Genomic DNA, 17,901 nt, shown 5'->3' with positions numbered 1-17,901 from the left:
GGCAAAAATACAATTATCTTATTGTAAACAAAAGTTTAGAACCACAGATCAGCTGACACTGACTACTGACACTAGCAAAAATTTATTTTCAAATCAACTGAAGGCACGTCAAAATTACGTATCAAAACTAACAAAAACCGGTTGAGCGATCGAAATATTCTCCCCCCCCCCATCCCCTGGCCGCCCTAACCCTCCAATTTCTCATCACAACCAGCAAAAAAATTAACCTACCTTTCCATTAGAATTCTTATCGGGATGACTTAACTGTTTAACTTATTCGTGTACAAAGTGACAAAATATATAAGTAAAATTTACAATTGATTCTAGAAATAGTTTAATTAAAATCGACAGAAGGCATATCAAAACGATGAAGAGACTCATGATACAAATCTTCTTCTAGCTCAACACCATCTTCAGGAAAATAAGTGGGAAATGGAGGAGCGGTCTTTGGAAACCTGAAATAAACACGTCATTCAAAAAAAAAAAAAAAAACTACGTGGAAATACTGTAGGACTAAAGAAAAATTATGTGAAACTAATCAATTTATGGAATCAGGTAGAATCAAGATGCGTTAAAAATTACCAATATTGTATACAATATACAATATTATTATAACGCGGTAATATGTTAAAAATTACCAATATTGTTTCCGCCTGAGCCATACTACGGTCATAATCGTACATAAAATCTGTACATAATCTTGTACACGACTACATAATCTTACATAATCTATGAGTACAAGATTATGTACATAATCTGTACATAATTTTGTACACGACGTTCGTGATGTTTTGAGTTGAGCAATGCCCAATTTTGAAGTATTTAACCAATCAAAGAGAATAGTTGAAGCAATTTTTTTTTTAATTAGAAAAGATGGAAGCTCGGAGCAACAGCTTTCCTATATGTTTGATAAAAATTGGCAAAGGATACAAAAAAATAGTATTAGTAGACAATACTTCAGAACAAATTAATGTTTAGAATAGGTTTTCCAAGTAAAAGTTCTAGCTGCTTCAATATTTCCACTCTTTTGGTACAGTGTGTAATGTTGAAAAATCCATATTATTTATAAGTATTATAACTTTCTTTTTTTTTGTGACCATCGTATGGTTTGGGCATTATGCGAGTTACAAAAAGCCAAAACAGAAATATCAGTTTTATCTCCTCTTTACATTAAATTTGCAAGAAATTCTTTAGTATATCTTCACCTTTATGGCACTATATGGCTCATTTTTCTATTTTCAGTCCTTTTCACTTGATTTGGGAAAAGTAGCAAAAGTATTTGCTTTGTAATTCAGGCGAAATTTTCCATACCTATGCAAATACTGGTTATTCTTACATTTCATATAAGAAATGTATTTACATTTCATATAAGAAATGTATTTACATTTCATATAAGAAATGTATCTACATTTCTTTTTTATCTGATCATCGTTGGTTCTGAACGTAAGAATACCCCACAAATTCACACACGACAAAATTGTCTATATTGTTTTTCATTGTCACTTATCTAGTAACCGCAGATAATGTGAGCCTCTGCTTGATGTCTTGGCGTCACCATAGGTTCGACAAAACCACCCTAGGAAAAATACAAATTCTTCCTTATAGTTGTGACCTTTTTAGATGGTTTTAGTGCCAGAAATGTCAATATGCCAGTTAAAGAAAAAAAAACAAAAAAAACTATGTAGCCGAGTTGGAACCCAAAATCGAGGACTCAACATATGGTAAACTTATGTAAATTAGTCTTCGTTTTACTTAGCAACCTCTAAGCGAGTCAGTCATCTGTGCTTGCTACTGTTTCCTTAAGAAAGTGGAGGGCGCCCCAGGGAACACATAGAACGTTGAAGGATCCCAATAACTTGCATTAAACAGTTGCGTTGTTTATGGCATCTTTGTAGGTTTGTACTGGGTTTTGCGCCACATTTTTTTGGCGTTGAAGATAGTGATGACGTTGTTCTTCTAAATTAATATGTCTCTCTTCTCCACTTTCATTTTTGACTCGTTCTGATTTTGCTCTCGCTTGTCTTCTAACAGCACAAATCTTTGTTTTTCACTCCATTTTTGACTTGAGCTTGAGCTTTTCACTCCATCTTGAGCGGGGGATGGGGCCTAGTTGCCCTCCAAATTTTTGGGGCACTTAAAAAGGGCCCTAGAACTTATAATTTCCATTCGAATGAGCTGTCTTCCTTTATTATAGGACCAATGGGTCGATACGATCACTACTGAAAAAAAAAAAAAAAAAAAAAAAAAAACTCGCGTCCGTGATATTTATTCAGGCAAAAAATACAAAATTCCGCTTTTTAGACGGTAGGGGCTTGAAACTTATCAAGTAGGGTTATTCAATGCGCTGGTTCTGGTGGGGTTATTTTCACTGAGGTGACTTAATTTTAAGGGATTGCTTCTCCCTTTTTTTATAAATCAGGAAAGTTTACTCAGGCTTGTAACCTTTGATGGGTAAGACTAAAGTTAATAAAATTTATACATTTGAAATTATCATAAAAAGCCGATTCTTTTGATATATCTATTGGTATCAAAATTCTGTTTTTTAGAGTTTCGGTTACCATTGAGCCGGTTCGTTCCTTACTTACAGTTCGTTGGTACGAACTGTTTGGTTCCATTATTTTTCTGATGTTTTATTTTTTGCTGGACACAATTTTATGATATGATGATCTTATTAACAATACAAGGCTTTACTAGTCATGGTTAAAAAAAATACAACAATTTAAACATTACAAACCCCTAAATCTAAATTAAATTATAAATAAATTATAAAAAATCGCTTCTATGCATAAAACCTGTACCCACAAAATTTCTCAACTCCTTAATCCCCATCAAACTTCAATCACTTCATACAATATCCATCCATTCCTCGTATACCACCCCCAAAAAAGTGTCTCCGTCAGACCCTTTAATCCCTTAAAAAAAAATGAATTAAGTCATCCTCCCCATCTCCACATAGGGCAAAAGTAAGGACCTATTTTCGACTTCATCTTTCCCAGATACTTTCTCTTGCCACCAAGTGGTAAAATATTTGCCCTTACTGATATTATTCATTTTAGTTCTACCTTATTAAGCCTTATCTTAAAATAAAGTTCCTCCTTCCATGCTCCATTAATCGTAGCATACAGAGAGAGAGAGAGAGAGAGAGAGAGAGAGAGAGAGAGAGAGAGAGAGAGAGAGAGAGAGAGAGAGAGAGAGAGAGAGAGAGAGAGAGAGAAACGAAGACTATTATATCACAATGCCATTTCTAGATTATCTGGTTCTCTAAAATAATCCTCACCTGTTTGGATACCACTCCCCATTCTAGCCATAATTTTTTACCCTTATTTGACTCCCTAGCTTCTCCACAATTTTATCAGGTATACCCTACTTGGCTGGCCCAAGAACCTTTCCTCCCATCGCTCAAGCACACTTTGTATGCAGCCTATAATATTTGCAGCCTATATATTTGTTGTAGCCTATAATAGCCTATCTCCTTGTAAAGATACTTGTTTCTCCCAATACCAAACCATGCTAACTAATCTGTTTACTCTTACAGTAATCAACCCCAAATCGCCACTATGTTTAAGAGAAAGAGGCGTAAAAGCTTAAAAAGGTGTCAAGAATAGGGTGGTTACAGGCTGTTATAGAATAATTGTAAGAAATTAATTGATTAAAAATGAAGAATCAACTAGAGGAAGAATCAATAACTAATGAATTATGAACGAGATATATTATTATTATATATATTATTATTTGTTCGTAAATTTGGTTTTATCGACAAGTATAACCATAACGTGGCTTTGACATAACTCAGATCAAATCGGGTAGGGTGGCGTTTATCTGAAGTTCAAGGAGCGGCTGTGTTAATTTAAACCTTTTGTCACCAAGTATCTACCAAGGTAACTAGTTTTACCTGCATCAAAACCTTTAGGAAAACATTAATAATTATTTTAATTGCTAGCCGTATTTTTCAATTTACTTTGACTTATTACTATTTTCAGACAGATCACCGTAATGATCAGTCGTTTTTTTTATATTTCAAGATACAGTTGGAAAATTGAGCGCTTTTATTCAGAACTACTCTAACAAATATGATGTATGCATTTTGGGTGATCTGAGTTGCGATTGGCTTGATTCACTTTGTGCGCATTCTTCCCTTTTTTATTTCTTCGCTATCAAATTCGTCAATTTTCAAAAAAGTTGATAATTGTGCATTTGATCACGCTTCTGTTAAGTTTCCTCACACTAGATCACTTTTCAGGAAAAAAACCGCAATGAGCTCGCGAAGACACATGCTGTCACTTATATGCAGTCTATATATAGTCTATATCAAATAGTCTATATATATATAACTATACGTAAATAGTTATATATAGTCTTTTATAGACTAATATGTCTATGTCTATAACCAGAGATTTGCTTTTTGTTTTTGTAAATGTATTGAAAGTAACATGGGAAAGTCTTTTTTGAACGTTTAATTATAAAGTTAATTGGGCGTTTCTGGTAGACGGATTGGTAGCGTTGTGCAAAAAAAGCTACGGGCATAATTCTTCCGAAGTGCAAATACTGAGCCGTTTATCATTCTTTGGTCTTTCACCGAGTTTCGTTGAGAAATTTCAGAGTGGAACATGCGAGCTAAGCAGTAAAGTTGAGCTAGAAATTTTTCGTTGAAATCAAACTTGAATTCCCCCTCCCCCCTTGGCTGTTCAAATTATATTATGTTGCTTTTTTGGCTGTTTTCACTTGGTGCAGGACAATCATGCAGGGTACACCCTCATCAAAGTATACGCTTCTACTGGTAGCAATAAAGGAAATACATCTTTCTTTAGATTTTTTTTTCGATAAGTCTTAATTTTCTCTTTTTTATATTTTCAATAGGTTTCTTCCGTTCAGCTGATAACTGTGGTTGTTTATTTGCTCGCATACGGATTTTTGTACAGCATTTTTTTCTATTCAGGCAAAAGTTCTATATATATATATATATATATATATATATATATATATATATATATATATATATATATATATATATATATATATATATATATATATATATAAAGGACAGCAAACACTATTATCAAAATCAGAAATTAAGGCAGCACCCGTGTTCGAACACGCTTATCCAACTTATCAGCTTAAAATTAAAGGTCCCTGGGTTTTATCCATAAAAAAAATACCAATAAATACTTACCGCACAAACTATAATTCTTAAATAGCCAGAATATCTTAATAAATAAATAAAGAACAAATAACTCTATTCAAAACATAAAAAAAATATGTATGTTCTAGGAAGGAATAGAAGAGGCTTCAAATGAATAAAAGGAAATAAAAGGAAATACATAGGAAAAGGAATAAAAGGAAATACACGTAATTGAAGAAAAATGTTTAAAAACAGAAAGAAAAGAAAAACTTACTTGGTAGGGATTAACGTGTCAAAGATCCGAACGTATGAATTGGTTATGCCCGGTATACCAGTACTTTTAACATATATCACGTTATATTTTGTGTTTATTCGAAGAATCTAAAAGGAAAAACATATACAATAAACCGTTTATACATTTGTTTTGTTTATATTATCACTTTATATTTGTGTTTACTCGAAGGATCTAAAAGGAAAAACATATACCGTTTATGTATTTTGTTTTGTGTTTATTTTGCGTATATTATAACGTTATAATTTGTGTTTCTTCGAAGGATCTAAAAGGAAAAATACATACAATAAATCGTATATACATATGTATATATATATATTTATATATATATATATATATATATATATATATATATATATATATATATATATATATATATATATATATATATATATATATACTTCCTAAGACCAAAAGACGAAAAACCAGCAAATATTTCGACTAGGACCTCCGCCAATTCGTCCCCAGTGCTTTAAAAAAAAAAAAAAAAAAAAAAAAAAAAAAAAAAAAAAAAAATCTAACCTTTTAGATTTCACTCTACAAGATCTGAACAAACACTGAATGAAAGACCAAAGCCGAAACCAATGAAAAAAAGGATTTTACCGAAGAGATTGTGCAAGGATGTTTTGCCTAGCAATACTTTTTGCTCTTCTGCCATTTCGGTTTTCATTAGATATTTTAATAGGTTCTCTTAAATATGATTGGGTGCAAATATCAAAAGAGTCTTTTAGTATTAAATTGTTATAAATTGGGCTTAATGAAATGTCTCCGGTGTCCCTATTTATAGTTAAATTCCTGTTTATATATTTTTTCAGAACTTCAATAGATAAGCCCCTGAGATTGAAAAATAAAAATGACAACTTTGATTCCGCATTGGCCCAGCATATTTTCGAAAATCCTACACATCTTGTTCTTTTTGAGGAGACCACTTTATTATCTACTGTAAATGGCCTACCGCAATCTTTCAAAGAGACAATTGAGATAAAAAATAATAGTGCTAGTCGAAATATTTGCTGGTTTTTCGTCTTCATATTTTACCACTGGCTGACAAAATCCTCGTTTTCTCACCCTTTTTTGGTTTTATTTATCACTTATTATTTCCTTTCCTTTCTTAGCTTCATACGTCATATATATATATATATATATATATATATATATATATATATATATATATATATATATATATATATATATATATATATATATATATATATATATATATATATATATATATATATATATATATATATATATATATATATATATATATATATATATATATATATATATATATATATATATATATATATATATATATTGTTTTGTGTTTATTTTGCGTATATTATAACGTTGTATCTTGTGTTTATTTGAAGGATCTAAAGGGGAAAATACATACAATAAATCCCTCGTTTTTCGTCTTTTTGGCAACAAGCAATAAGAAATTAGATCAGATCCTTAAAAAACAAAACAACAGAGATAATTCTTCAAAGAAAAGAAAAAAGGAAATAATCGACTTGGTTGCCTTTCAAAGCATTAATTTAAAAAGAGATTAACGACGAGATTCGGAAAAAAAAAACTAGACCAAATATTCACAAAAACAAGTTAACTATTCTATTAAAACAAAAAAGGGAAAAAAAATCAAACGAAGGATGGGGAAAAAACCAAAGGAACAAATCACAAAAATACATCATCAATACCAACCCCTCCCTCCCTGAAGAGTGTTTAAAGACAGTTTGGAAAGTTTATTCAAATCATTTAAAATATACAAAGCATGTATACCTGTCTACTACTACTACTAACAACTCATCGCAGCACCAAGCCGCCTGAGGCCAACACAGCTACGCACGCTCCTCCTCCACCCCAATCTATTCAAAGCCTCCCTTTTTACACCTGCCCACGAAGTTCCCATTTCCTTTAAATCTTTCTTTATGAGGTCCTCCCACCCCAGACGGGGACGACCTGCTTTCTGTTTAGCCCTAGATGGTTGGCCGAAAAGAACATTCTACGGCAATCTGTCATCCGCACAACGTGCCCTAACCACCTCAACCTTTCTTTCATTATAGACCTAGAAAGCGGTATTGAACCCCATTTTTCGTATAGCCTATTGTTTGAAATACGGTCAGTAAGCCGGGTAACCAGAACAATCCTTAAGCAATTTCTCTGGAAAACCTCTAGCAATTCTTCATCCGTTTTTCGGATTGCCCATGCTTCAGAGTCATATTTAATCATTGTCATCACTATAGTTTCTAAGATTCTAATCTTCGCTTGCAGACTTATCTTAATGTCCTTCCAAACTTTTTTTAACTCTAAAAAAGCACCCTGAGTCTTGGCTATTCTACATTTAACATCTTCATTGCTCCCACAATCTTTACTAAGAATACAACCAAGGTAAGTAAAGCTATCAACCAGATCCATCTTTTCATTATCCAGTATCACTTTTTCATCTTTACTTGTTCCTAGACTTATTGACTTAACCTTCTTAACATTATTTTTCAAACCTATTCTAGCACCCTGAACTTCCAGAACCTCTAAATCTCTATTCATTTTACTCTCATTTTCATCTAGAATGATTAAACCCTCAGCATAATGTAAGTCCAGGAGATATTTTTCTCCCCATTTTGTTCTATGACCTCCCATTGCCTTTCTTGTGCTTCTTAAGACAAAATCCATCAAAATGATCCATATAAAGGGGGATAGAACACAACCCTGCTTAACTCCTGATTTAATACAAAACCAGCTGCTAACCTCATTTCCTACCTTAACCGCAACAGTGTTATTCTCATACATAGCACTAATCACTTTAATGCATTTGTCTGGTATACCATACAAGGATAAAACCTTTACTAAAGCTCCTCTATCAACAGAATCGAACGCTTGCTCATTATCTATAAAACTGAGGACTAAAGGCGTTTGAAAACTTAGGCACTTCTCAATTATTAACCTAAGAGTGAAAGTTTGGTCAACACATCCTCTACCTTTTCTAAAACCGCACTGCTCTTCTCTTAAAACTTTGTCTACGGCATCTCTCAGTCTGAAAAGTATCATATTACTAAGCAATTTGCTACCTACAGAGACCAGACTAATGCCTCGATAATTACCACACTCACTTTTATCACCTTTCTTATAAAGTGGCTTAATTAAGGTTTTCCTAAAATCGTTAGGTACTTCCCATTTTTCTAAAATCATATTCATAATCTTCAGTAACTTATTTCTAACCTCAGAGCCACCATATTTAAGACACTTATTTACCACACTATCAGCACACGGAGACTTATTATTCTTGTAATCCTTTTAGCACTGTTGCTATTCCCTCCTCACAAAACAAATCTTCCTTCACATTAAAGGTATCACAAACTTTTTCATTTTCCTCTATATTTTTCCATGCAATTCTATCTAGGTTAAGCTAATTCTCTAAATGTTCGGCCCATCTCGCTTTAGCTTTTTCCTTATCGCTAATTGCCACCCCATTCCTATCTTTAACTGGGACAAGTCAGGATTGACTACTACCTCTCAATTTGTTAACGTGCCAATACAATAGTTTACTATTATGCCGTCTAGCTGCATCTTCTAAATCCTCGGCAATTTTATCCATGGCCTCCACTTCACACCTTTTTAGTTCATATTTCAATGCTTTCTCCACTTTCTTTACATTTCTTTTGTTTTCATGCGATCTATCACTCAGATAATTCTTGTACAAGTCCTTTCTCATTTCCATTAAACATAAAGCTTTTTCACTAATATTCTTAACTGCAGTTCTAGCTTTCTTCCCTAATACACCTTCAGCAACTTCACAAATTATTTTTCTAAAATTATTCCAACCATCTTCCACACTATCAAATTTTAAACTCTCAAGTTTAGTATTCAACTGTTCCTGGAAAGTTTGTTTCAAATTTTTATCCTGGAGTCTACCAACATCATAACTTCCCGGGAGGTAATTACCCTTCCGATATTTCAGCTTTAAATTAACCCTAGTCACTACTAAATGATGATCTTTACTTTTAACATCAATAACAGCACTCCTATATATCCTAGTATCTTGTATTGATCCTGCCAGTCTCCGGTTTACTATAACATAATCAATAAGGTTTGCTGTCTTACCGTCACGTGAATACCATGTTAGCTTTAGAGCCATTTTATGACCAAACACCGTATTGGTTATAACTAGATTGTTATACCTACAAAATTGCAAAAGCCTGTATCCATTACTGTTTTCTTTTCCTACACCAAATTTACCTAAGCTGGGATACCATCTATCCTTATTTCTACCAACCTGGGAGTTAAAATCTCCCAGTAATAACATAATATTTATACCTGGGACCTTGTCTATTTGCTCCTGTAACTGTAAGTAAAATTCATCTGAGTCACTAGTATCTCCGTCAGTCGGTTCTACAGGGGCATATACTACTATAACTGATACCCTTAACTTTCTAGTCATAAAATGAGGAATTAGTATTCTATTAATATTATCTTCGCATCCTAAATAAAAGTTACCAGTGTACTTGTTCATTATCAGTCCTGCTCCTTGTTAGTGTGCTACATTCTTCCTGCCTGAATGAACAAATGCTGTGTAGTCAAATTTCATTATTTCGATACCTGGGATATGAGTTTCTGAAACTCCCAATAAGTCCAGTTCGAATATTCTGAATTCGTCAGTCAAAATTCCGATACGATAGTCATTTTTTAATGTCGTAACATTCCAATTTCCAATTTTCATGGTCTTTAAATCATTGAAATTTTTTTCGCCTCAGGAAAAGCAATGATCCCGGATACCAGTGCAGGACGGGGATCTCATAGTTTCTCAAGTTTATACCGAAGTGCTTAAGCCGGCTTATATCCGGACAGCAAGAAGTCCCTGGAACCTCCATGAATGGAGGCTTTGTGCAATCCTGCGCCTATCCTGGTCATAACATGGTTTTCACCACTTGGTAATGCTCTTCTATCAACAAGAGTCGAAATCCTACACAAACAATCTCAAGCCTATTAACTCTAGTTCATAGTATATTCATGCTTACAAATCGTATGTTACCATGAGGAGGCAACCCGTAATAGATAAATTAGCTAGGAAGAGGTTTTTCAGCCCAAAGACGTCCATCAAAAAATACGAATCCCAGACGAATTGTCCATTAGTCAGAATCCTGTGCGAATGCTGTGTCGTTTACTAGGCTCTAATTTCCTCGAGGGGCGCCACTTCTCAAGTGAGAATAGAGTTAGCTGGTAGAAACTAACAAAAAAACCGTTTCTGCAATGGATCAATGAATGAACAACTTGAGCCGTAGGGGGTTTATCACACCCCCTACCTTTTCATTATCATTAGGATTATCATTAGGTTTATCATTAGGATGCCCTTTTCACTGAAAATTAAATCAACGACCTAAACGTAAATTAATAATGATATTAGAGCATGATAGTTTCAGGATAATTATTTTGCATCGGCCCTAAATAGTTCATTTCATAAATCCAAAAAATGGTGGAGAGGTAAGGGTAAGGGATCTCCGATACTTTACCTAGGAATTATTCCTCCAGAACTTCTTATGTTTATATAATTTAATGACAATCATCCATTTTTTAAGGTAAGGCCACACGGCCCTTCCGAATAGTATCCTCGCAACATGAGGCCAAACCTTACTTTAAAGTTAATATTTAGTGAATTGGTTTAATTTTTTTATTTACTAGTATTATTTTTGATTTTTTTTTTTTGTCGTTAACTGTTATCGCTGAGAATTAAAAGAACTTTTTTTTTTGGTAAAATAATAATATCCAAATTTTAAGGTTTAAGCCTTTTTCCTGATTATGTAGTGCTTTTTGCGTCATTACGATCTAAAATGCACTAGCCTTCGAACGGCTTAAGTTTCAGGGATGAATACGATAAATAATGGAAATTTTGATATTAAAAAGTTTAACTTTTAAGTCTAAGTTGTATTTGTATATATTGAATTGTCTTTACTTCAGTAATAATTTATGCACTGTCTTAAGGACTCTTGTCTTGGTTTTAACAAAGCATACTCCTTTTAATGGTATGCGTGTAACTGAACCCCAAGCAACTGAACCCCCGTGTAACTGAACCACCGTGTAACTGAACCCCCGTCTAACCGAACAACCATGCAACTGAACCCGCGTATAACCGAACCCCCGTTCAACTGAAACCCCGTGCAACTGAACCCCCGTTTAACTGAACCCTCGTGCTACTGAACCCTCATGCAACTGAACCCCCTTTAACTGAGCCCTCGCGCAACTCAACCCCCGTGTAATTGAACCCCCATGTAACTGAACTCCCGTGCAACTGAACCCCCGTGCAACTGAACCCTCGTGCTACTGAACCCTCATGCAACTGAACCCCCTTTAACTGAACCCTCGCGCAACTCAACCCCCGTATAATTGAACCCCCTTTTAACCGAACCCCCGTGCAACTGAACCTAATTGCAACTGAACCCTCGTACTACTGAACCCTCGTTTAACACAACCACCGTACTTAAATTGGGTAAAACGCAATAGGGTTATGAACCATAGTTCTGTAACTATTGTACATTATTTAACATTTAAACTGTTTTAAACAAAATGGCCGTCCCAAAATTTAGATCGGATGTATTTGGGGGAAAATTAGGGTGGGGTGGAAGCCCTCCGATCACTTTTAACTCTGAAAAAGTGCACTGGAAATTTTGATTTCCAATCGAATGAGCACCCCCCCAAAGTTCATACAAAATTTTATCTACAAAAACTTTATGTGTTAGCAATGAGCAACTAGCTTAACTTACAGCCCTTGCCCCAGATGGTGCTGGTGGGGTTGTTAACCCCAAAAACATGGTTATTTGATCTTCAGACTATTTTGAACAAAATGTTTATTTTTATTTTGATAGGATGTATTTGGGGGGGGGTGTCGGTTAAGAGGGAAAGGCTGATTGTCCTGTGATTACCTTTGATTCTTCAAAATTGAACTTGAACTTTCAATTTTCAATCAAATGAGCCTCCTTCAAAGTTTTTATGACCATCCCTTCTATAAAAAACTTAAATTTTAACAATTGGTAACTTGCAATAGCATACAGATTGCTGATACAGATGTATAAGCAATTTTTTTGGAACAGCTTAGCGTATCAAGATGAAACTTCTGGGGCATCTACCTGCTACTACTGCTATTAATACTGCTACTATTACTACTACTAATTCAACACTATTATTACTCCTACTGCTCCTACTACGACCTCTGCTACTATTAATCTAGCACTATTAAGGCTACGCATATCAAGTTGAAAATTTGACAGAATGAGGTATTTGAGGTGGAACTTGAACTAGATCAAAAGACACTATGTGCATGCAGATTTTCAAAATGGCATACCTCAAAAAGGGATTTGTGTATTAAGTTGGAACTTTCAGAGTGTGCTTAAAGGGAAAGTCAATTCACCAAAAGGAAATATGTGCACACTCAGGCCTGGATTTACTACTAGGTCCCTAGGCCCGGACCTAAAAGCACATAATGCTAGCGAGAGCAATAAATTATCAATGAGTAATTTTTTCCTGACAAAAAGTAGACTGATGTGATTTATCGTCGCCAGGTGCACTCTGCCGCCACGCTGCCTATTCACAGAAAAGTGACTTTAAACAACACAGGAATTCCATGGTCACTTATAAACTGTCAGATGCCTCCCAAGAATGGTAGCTGAGAGTTCGGTGTTAACCCTCTCTTTCATCACTTTTCGCTCATCAGTTGTGTTCTGTTAACACAGTTACATGGTTAAACACAGTTACAGTTACACGGTGGTTCAGCTACACGCGGGTTTGAGTTAAATGGGGGTGAGTTGCACGCGGGTTCAATGTACGGGGGGTCATTTGCGGGTTCGGGCGAATAGGGGGTACGTAGCATGAGGGTTCGGTTACATGGAGGTCTGGTTACACGGGGGTTCGGTTATACGAGGGTTCAGTTGCACGGTGGTTCGGTTACACGGGGGTTCAGTTACATGGGGGTTCAGTTACACGGGGGTTTAGTTAAAGGGGGTTAAGCTACACGGGGGCTCAGTTACACGAGGGTTCAGTTAAAGGGGGTTCAGTTGCATGAGGGTTCAGTAGCACGAGGGTTCAGTTGCACGGGGGTTCAGTTTTACGGTGGTTCAGTTGCACGGGGGTTCAGTTACAGGGGTTCAGTTGCTTGGGGTTCAGTTACACGGGGGTTCAATCACAATGGAACCCCTTTTAATAGCCCCACTCGCATATTATCAAAATATTCTCAAAATTGTTATTTTGAGTATTATTATTGTTATTATAACAATATGAGTATTATTATTATTGTAATTGTTATTATTGTAATATTCTCAAAAGTCTTTGAAATTTACTTTAAGAATTACGGCATTGACTAATTTTACCCATTAGAGAAACCCTGGAACTAGTGCTGTATCAGACAATGTCAGATTTTTAAGCAAGATTTGTAAGCATTAATGAAATCTCAAATCTCAATAAAACCTTTTAATAGCACCACTCGCCTCTTAATAATAAATTTAAGATAATAGCTAATATTCCCTGAAAATGTTAATTGGTCACCAACTTTGAAATTTATGCAGTGGCACTGATTAATTTCGCCCAATAGAAACACTAGAACTTAAGTGCTATTATTAGGCAACTTCAGACTTCCAAACACTAATGAAATCTCAATGTGAATGCGCCTTTACTTTCATAAAGATTCACTGTGTTCCTGTAGGAAATATTAACTATTTTTTTTTTAAATACTACAGATCAATGCAACTGAAGATACATACTTGTACTCCACGATGAACACGGTGTTCTGAACCCATATGCCCAGGCATTTTCTGTCCCGGCATCACACGAGCTCTTTCCCTTCCACTACCAATAGTTCCACCTCTCCTGTGGTTTTTGGTTGTTCCGTGGCTGGCTGGACTACCTTTGAATGCGAATCGCTTGATGACTCCTTGAAATCCCCAGTCTCGCCTTGAAATAAGAAATCGTTGGCCCAACAAGAGAACACTTTATCACCTTTGCATTTAGAGCTTGTATGTTGAAAAACACAATGTTCTCAGGGGAAAAAAAATTTGCTTCCAACTTCATTTTTTTTAGAATTCATAAACTCCACTCAATTTTTTTCTTAATTACAACGCAAAAATTACAGGAGACAAAATATTCTGACTCAGCACAACTGAGAACAATAAAATAGGGACGGAAACGAAAAACAGGGAAGCTAGTTAAAAACAAAACAAAAAAAACACAACAAACTATACAAAATAAAAAAGGTTTGGTATAAAACTACCAGATTTGGAGTTTCGTTCCCACCTAAAGATTGCTGCCAGGATTGATTTGACGGTTTGGTAGGGGTCTTCTTGTTGGTGGAAAGTAACGCTGATAGCTTCACTCCTCAACCAAACTTGACAACAGTCTAGGCGCTAGACAGAGCGTATAATATCTACCGGATTTGGAGTCTCGTTCACGCCTAAAGATTGCTGCCAGGATTGATTTGCCGGTTTGGTAGGGGTCTTCTTGTTGGTGGAAAGTAACGCTGATAGCTTCACTCCTCAACTAAACTTGACAACAGTCTAGGCACTAGACAGAGCGTATAATATCTACCGGATTTGGAGTCTCGTTCACGCCTAAAGATTGCTGCCAGGATTGATTTTCCGGTTTGGTAGGGGTCTTCTTGTTGGTGGAAAGTAACGCTGATAGCTTCACTCCTCAACTAAACTTGACAACAGTCTAGGCGCTAGACAGAGCGTATAATATCTACCGGATTGGAGTCTCGTTCACGCCTAAAGATTGCTGCCAGGATTGATTTGCCGGTTTGGTAGGGGTCTTCTTGGTGGTGGAAAGTAACGCTGATAGCTTCACTCCTCAACTAAACTTGACAACAGTCTAGGCGCTAGACAGAGCGTATAATATCTACCGGATTTGGAGTCTCGTTCACGCCTAAAGATTGCTGCCAGGATTGATTTGCCGGTTTGGTATGGGTCTTCTTGTTGGTGGAAAGAAACGCTGATAGCTTCACTCCTCAACTAAACTTGACAACAGTCTAGGCGCTAGACAGAGCGTATAATATCTACCGGATTTGGAGTCTCGTTCACGCCTAAAGATTGCTGCCAGGATTGATTTGCCGGTTTGGTATGGGTCTTCTTGTTGGTGGAAAGCAATGCTGATAGCTTCACTCCTCAACTAAACTTGACAACAGTCTAGGCGCTAGGCAGAGCGTATAATATCTACCGGATTTGGAGTCTCGTTCACGCCTAAAGATCACTGCCAAAATCAATTTTCCTGTTTGGTGACGATTTTCAGCTGCTCGAGCCACAACCTTTTCCGAAGTTTTCCGCTAAAGTTGGGCTCTTACTATTGGAGAACTACATTAGTAGCTTCACTCCCTCACCCAAAATTGTCAACAGGCTTGGTGCTAGACGGGGTGGATAAACCTACCAGATTTGGAGTCTCGTTCATGCTTAAAGATTGTTGCAAGGATTGAATTGCCGGTTAGGTGACAATTTTCAAAAGCTTGAGTCAAAGCCTTTACCGAAGTTTCGAACTTAATTACGTGAAGAGCTGCAGTAGCAGCTTCAACTTCAACTAAGCTTGTTAAAAAGCTTCGTGCTAGGCAGGGAGAGACTACCAGATTTTCAGCAGCTTGATGACCTCGTTCATGCCTAAGAATTGCTGCTAGGAATACTTTACTGGTCCGGCGACAAATCTTCAGCTGCTTGAGTCACACCCTTACCGAAATTTGGCAGTATAGTTGAGAGGAGCTTTGTGTTGGTGAAGAACTACATTAGCAACTACACTCTTCCACCAAACGTGTCAAAAGGCTTGGTGCTAGACAAGGCGTATAAAGCTGCCACATTTGGATCGTTGTTCAAGCCAGATTGCTGCTAGGATTAATTTGCCGGTTTGGTGACGATCCTCATCAATTGATAGCTAGAGCCAGAGCCTTTTCCGAAGTTTTGCAGTAAAGCTGGGAGGAGCTTTTAAGAAACTTTATTTATTCCATGAAAAAAATTTAAAGGCAGTAAATTCGCAATTTGAAACATGAAAAAGGACTGTGAGTAAAATCAAGAATTTGTTTTTGCAAACAAATTAAAAACCAGAATTAAAAACAAGGCCAAACTTTTGGCTTAGAAGAGGAAATCTTACAGCTCGGTTGATTGGGTTTCATTTTTGGGGTCATATTTTCTTTTTTTTTTGTTTCTTTCGTTTTTTATTCTTTTGGAAGAGAAATTTAGAATTTTTATTAAATATAATGTTGGCTTAATTTTATTTATACACTTTAGTTAAATTGGAAAACATCTTACAGCTCAGTAGGTTGGGGCTTACGATGGAGAAAAGGAAAAAGGAAAAAAAATTAAGGGAAAAAGTAGTATCATTATTAAATGTGATGTTGGTTTAGTTTCAGTTACAAACTTTTGTTTAAAAAGAAGAAATCTTATAGCTCGGCAGGTTAGAGTTCATTGTCGAGCTTTGGGACGAAGAAAAGGAAAAAGGAGAAGAGAGGTAATTTTCATCTTTTTTTTTCCTATTTTTCTCTTTTTTTGTTTTGTTTCTTTTTGGAAGGAAAAAGTAGTATCATTATTAAATGTGATGTTGGTTTAGTTTCAGTTACAAACTTTTGTTTAAAAAGAAGAAATCTTATAGCTCGGCAGGTTAGAGTTCATTGTCGACCTTTGGGACGAAGAAAAGGAAAAAGGAGAAGAGAGGTAATTTTCATCTTTTTTTTTCCTATTTTTCTCTTTTTTTGTTTTGTTTCTTTTTGGAAGGAAAAAGTAGTATCATTATTAAATGTGATGTTGGTTTAGTTTCAGTTACAAACTTTTGTTTAAAAAGAAGAAATCTTATAGCTCGGCAGGTTAGAGTTCATTGTCGACCTTTGGGACGAAGAAAAGGAAAAAGGAGAAGAGAGGTAATTTTCATCTTTTTTTTTCCTATTTTTCTCTTTTTTTGTTTTGTTTCTTTTTGGAAGGAAAAAGTAGTATCATTATTAAATGTGATGCTGGTTTAGTTTCAGTTACAAACTTTTGTTTAAAAAGAAGAAATCTTATAGCTCGGCAGGTTAGAGTTCATTGTCGAGCTTTGGGACGAAGAAAAGGAAAAAGGAGAAGAGAGGTAATTTTCATCTTTTTTTTTCCTATTTTTCTCTTTTTTTGTTTTGTTTCTTTTTGGAAGGAAAAAGTAGTATCATTATTAAATGTGATGTTGGTTTAGTTTCAGTTACAAACTTTTGTTTAAAAATAAGAAATCTTATAGCTCGGCAGGTTAGAGTTCATTGTCGACCTTTGGGACGAAGAAAAGGAAAAAGGAGAAGAGAGGTAATTTTCATCTTTTTTTTTCCTATTTTTCTCTTTTTTTGTTTTGTTTCTTTTTGGAAGGAAAAAGTAGTATCATTATTAAATGTGATGTTGGTTTAGTTTCAGTTACAAACTTTTGTTTAAAAAGAAGAAATCTTATAGCTCGGCAGGTTAGAGTTCATTGTCGACCTTTGGGACGAAGAAAAGGAAAAAGGAGAAGAGAGGTAATTTTCATCTTT

The 17,901-nt window shown here is 35.3% G+C and overlaps 1 protein-coding gene across 1 annotated transcript in view; it reads right to left on the bottom strand.

Annotated features, from left to right (window-relative positions):
- Positions 1-317: 317 nt before the first annotated feature.
- Positions 318-17,901, bottom strand: part of mRpL3 (mitochondrial ribosomal protein L3) — an 84,782-nt gene continuing 67,198 nt past the window's right edge. Inside the window, exons 6-8 of the mRNA XM_089100616.1 lie at positions 14,153-14,342; positions 5,394-5,500; positions 318-455 (exon numbers count right to left, since the gene is read on the bottom strand). Of these exons, the coding sequence (XP_088956742.1) occupies positions 335-455; positions 5,394-5,500; positions 14,153-14,342 (418 nt within the window). The 3' untranslated portion in view covers positions 318-334. The remainder of the gene's footprint in view (positions 456-5,393; positions 5,501-14,152; positions 14,343-17,901) is intronic.

This window comes from Artemia sp. Qi Xiang Cuo, chromosome 14 (assembly GCF_049724085.1).
Source record: "Artemia sp. Qi Xiang Cuo chromosome 14, ASM4972408v1, whole genome shotgun sequence".
Lineage (NCBI taxonomy): Eukaryota > Metazoa > Arthropoda > Branchiopoda > Anostraca > Artemiidae > Artemia > Artemia sp. Qi Xiang Cuo.
Note: the sequence above shows the minus strand (reverse complement) of the source record. Positions and strands in the feature narration are given on the sequence as shown.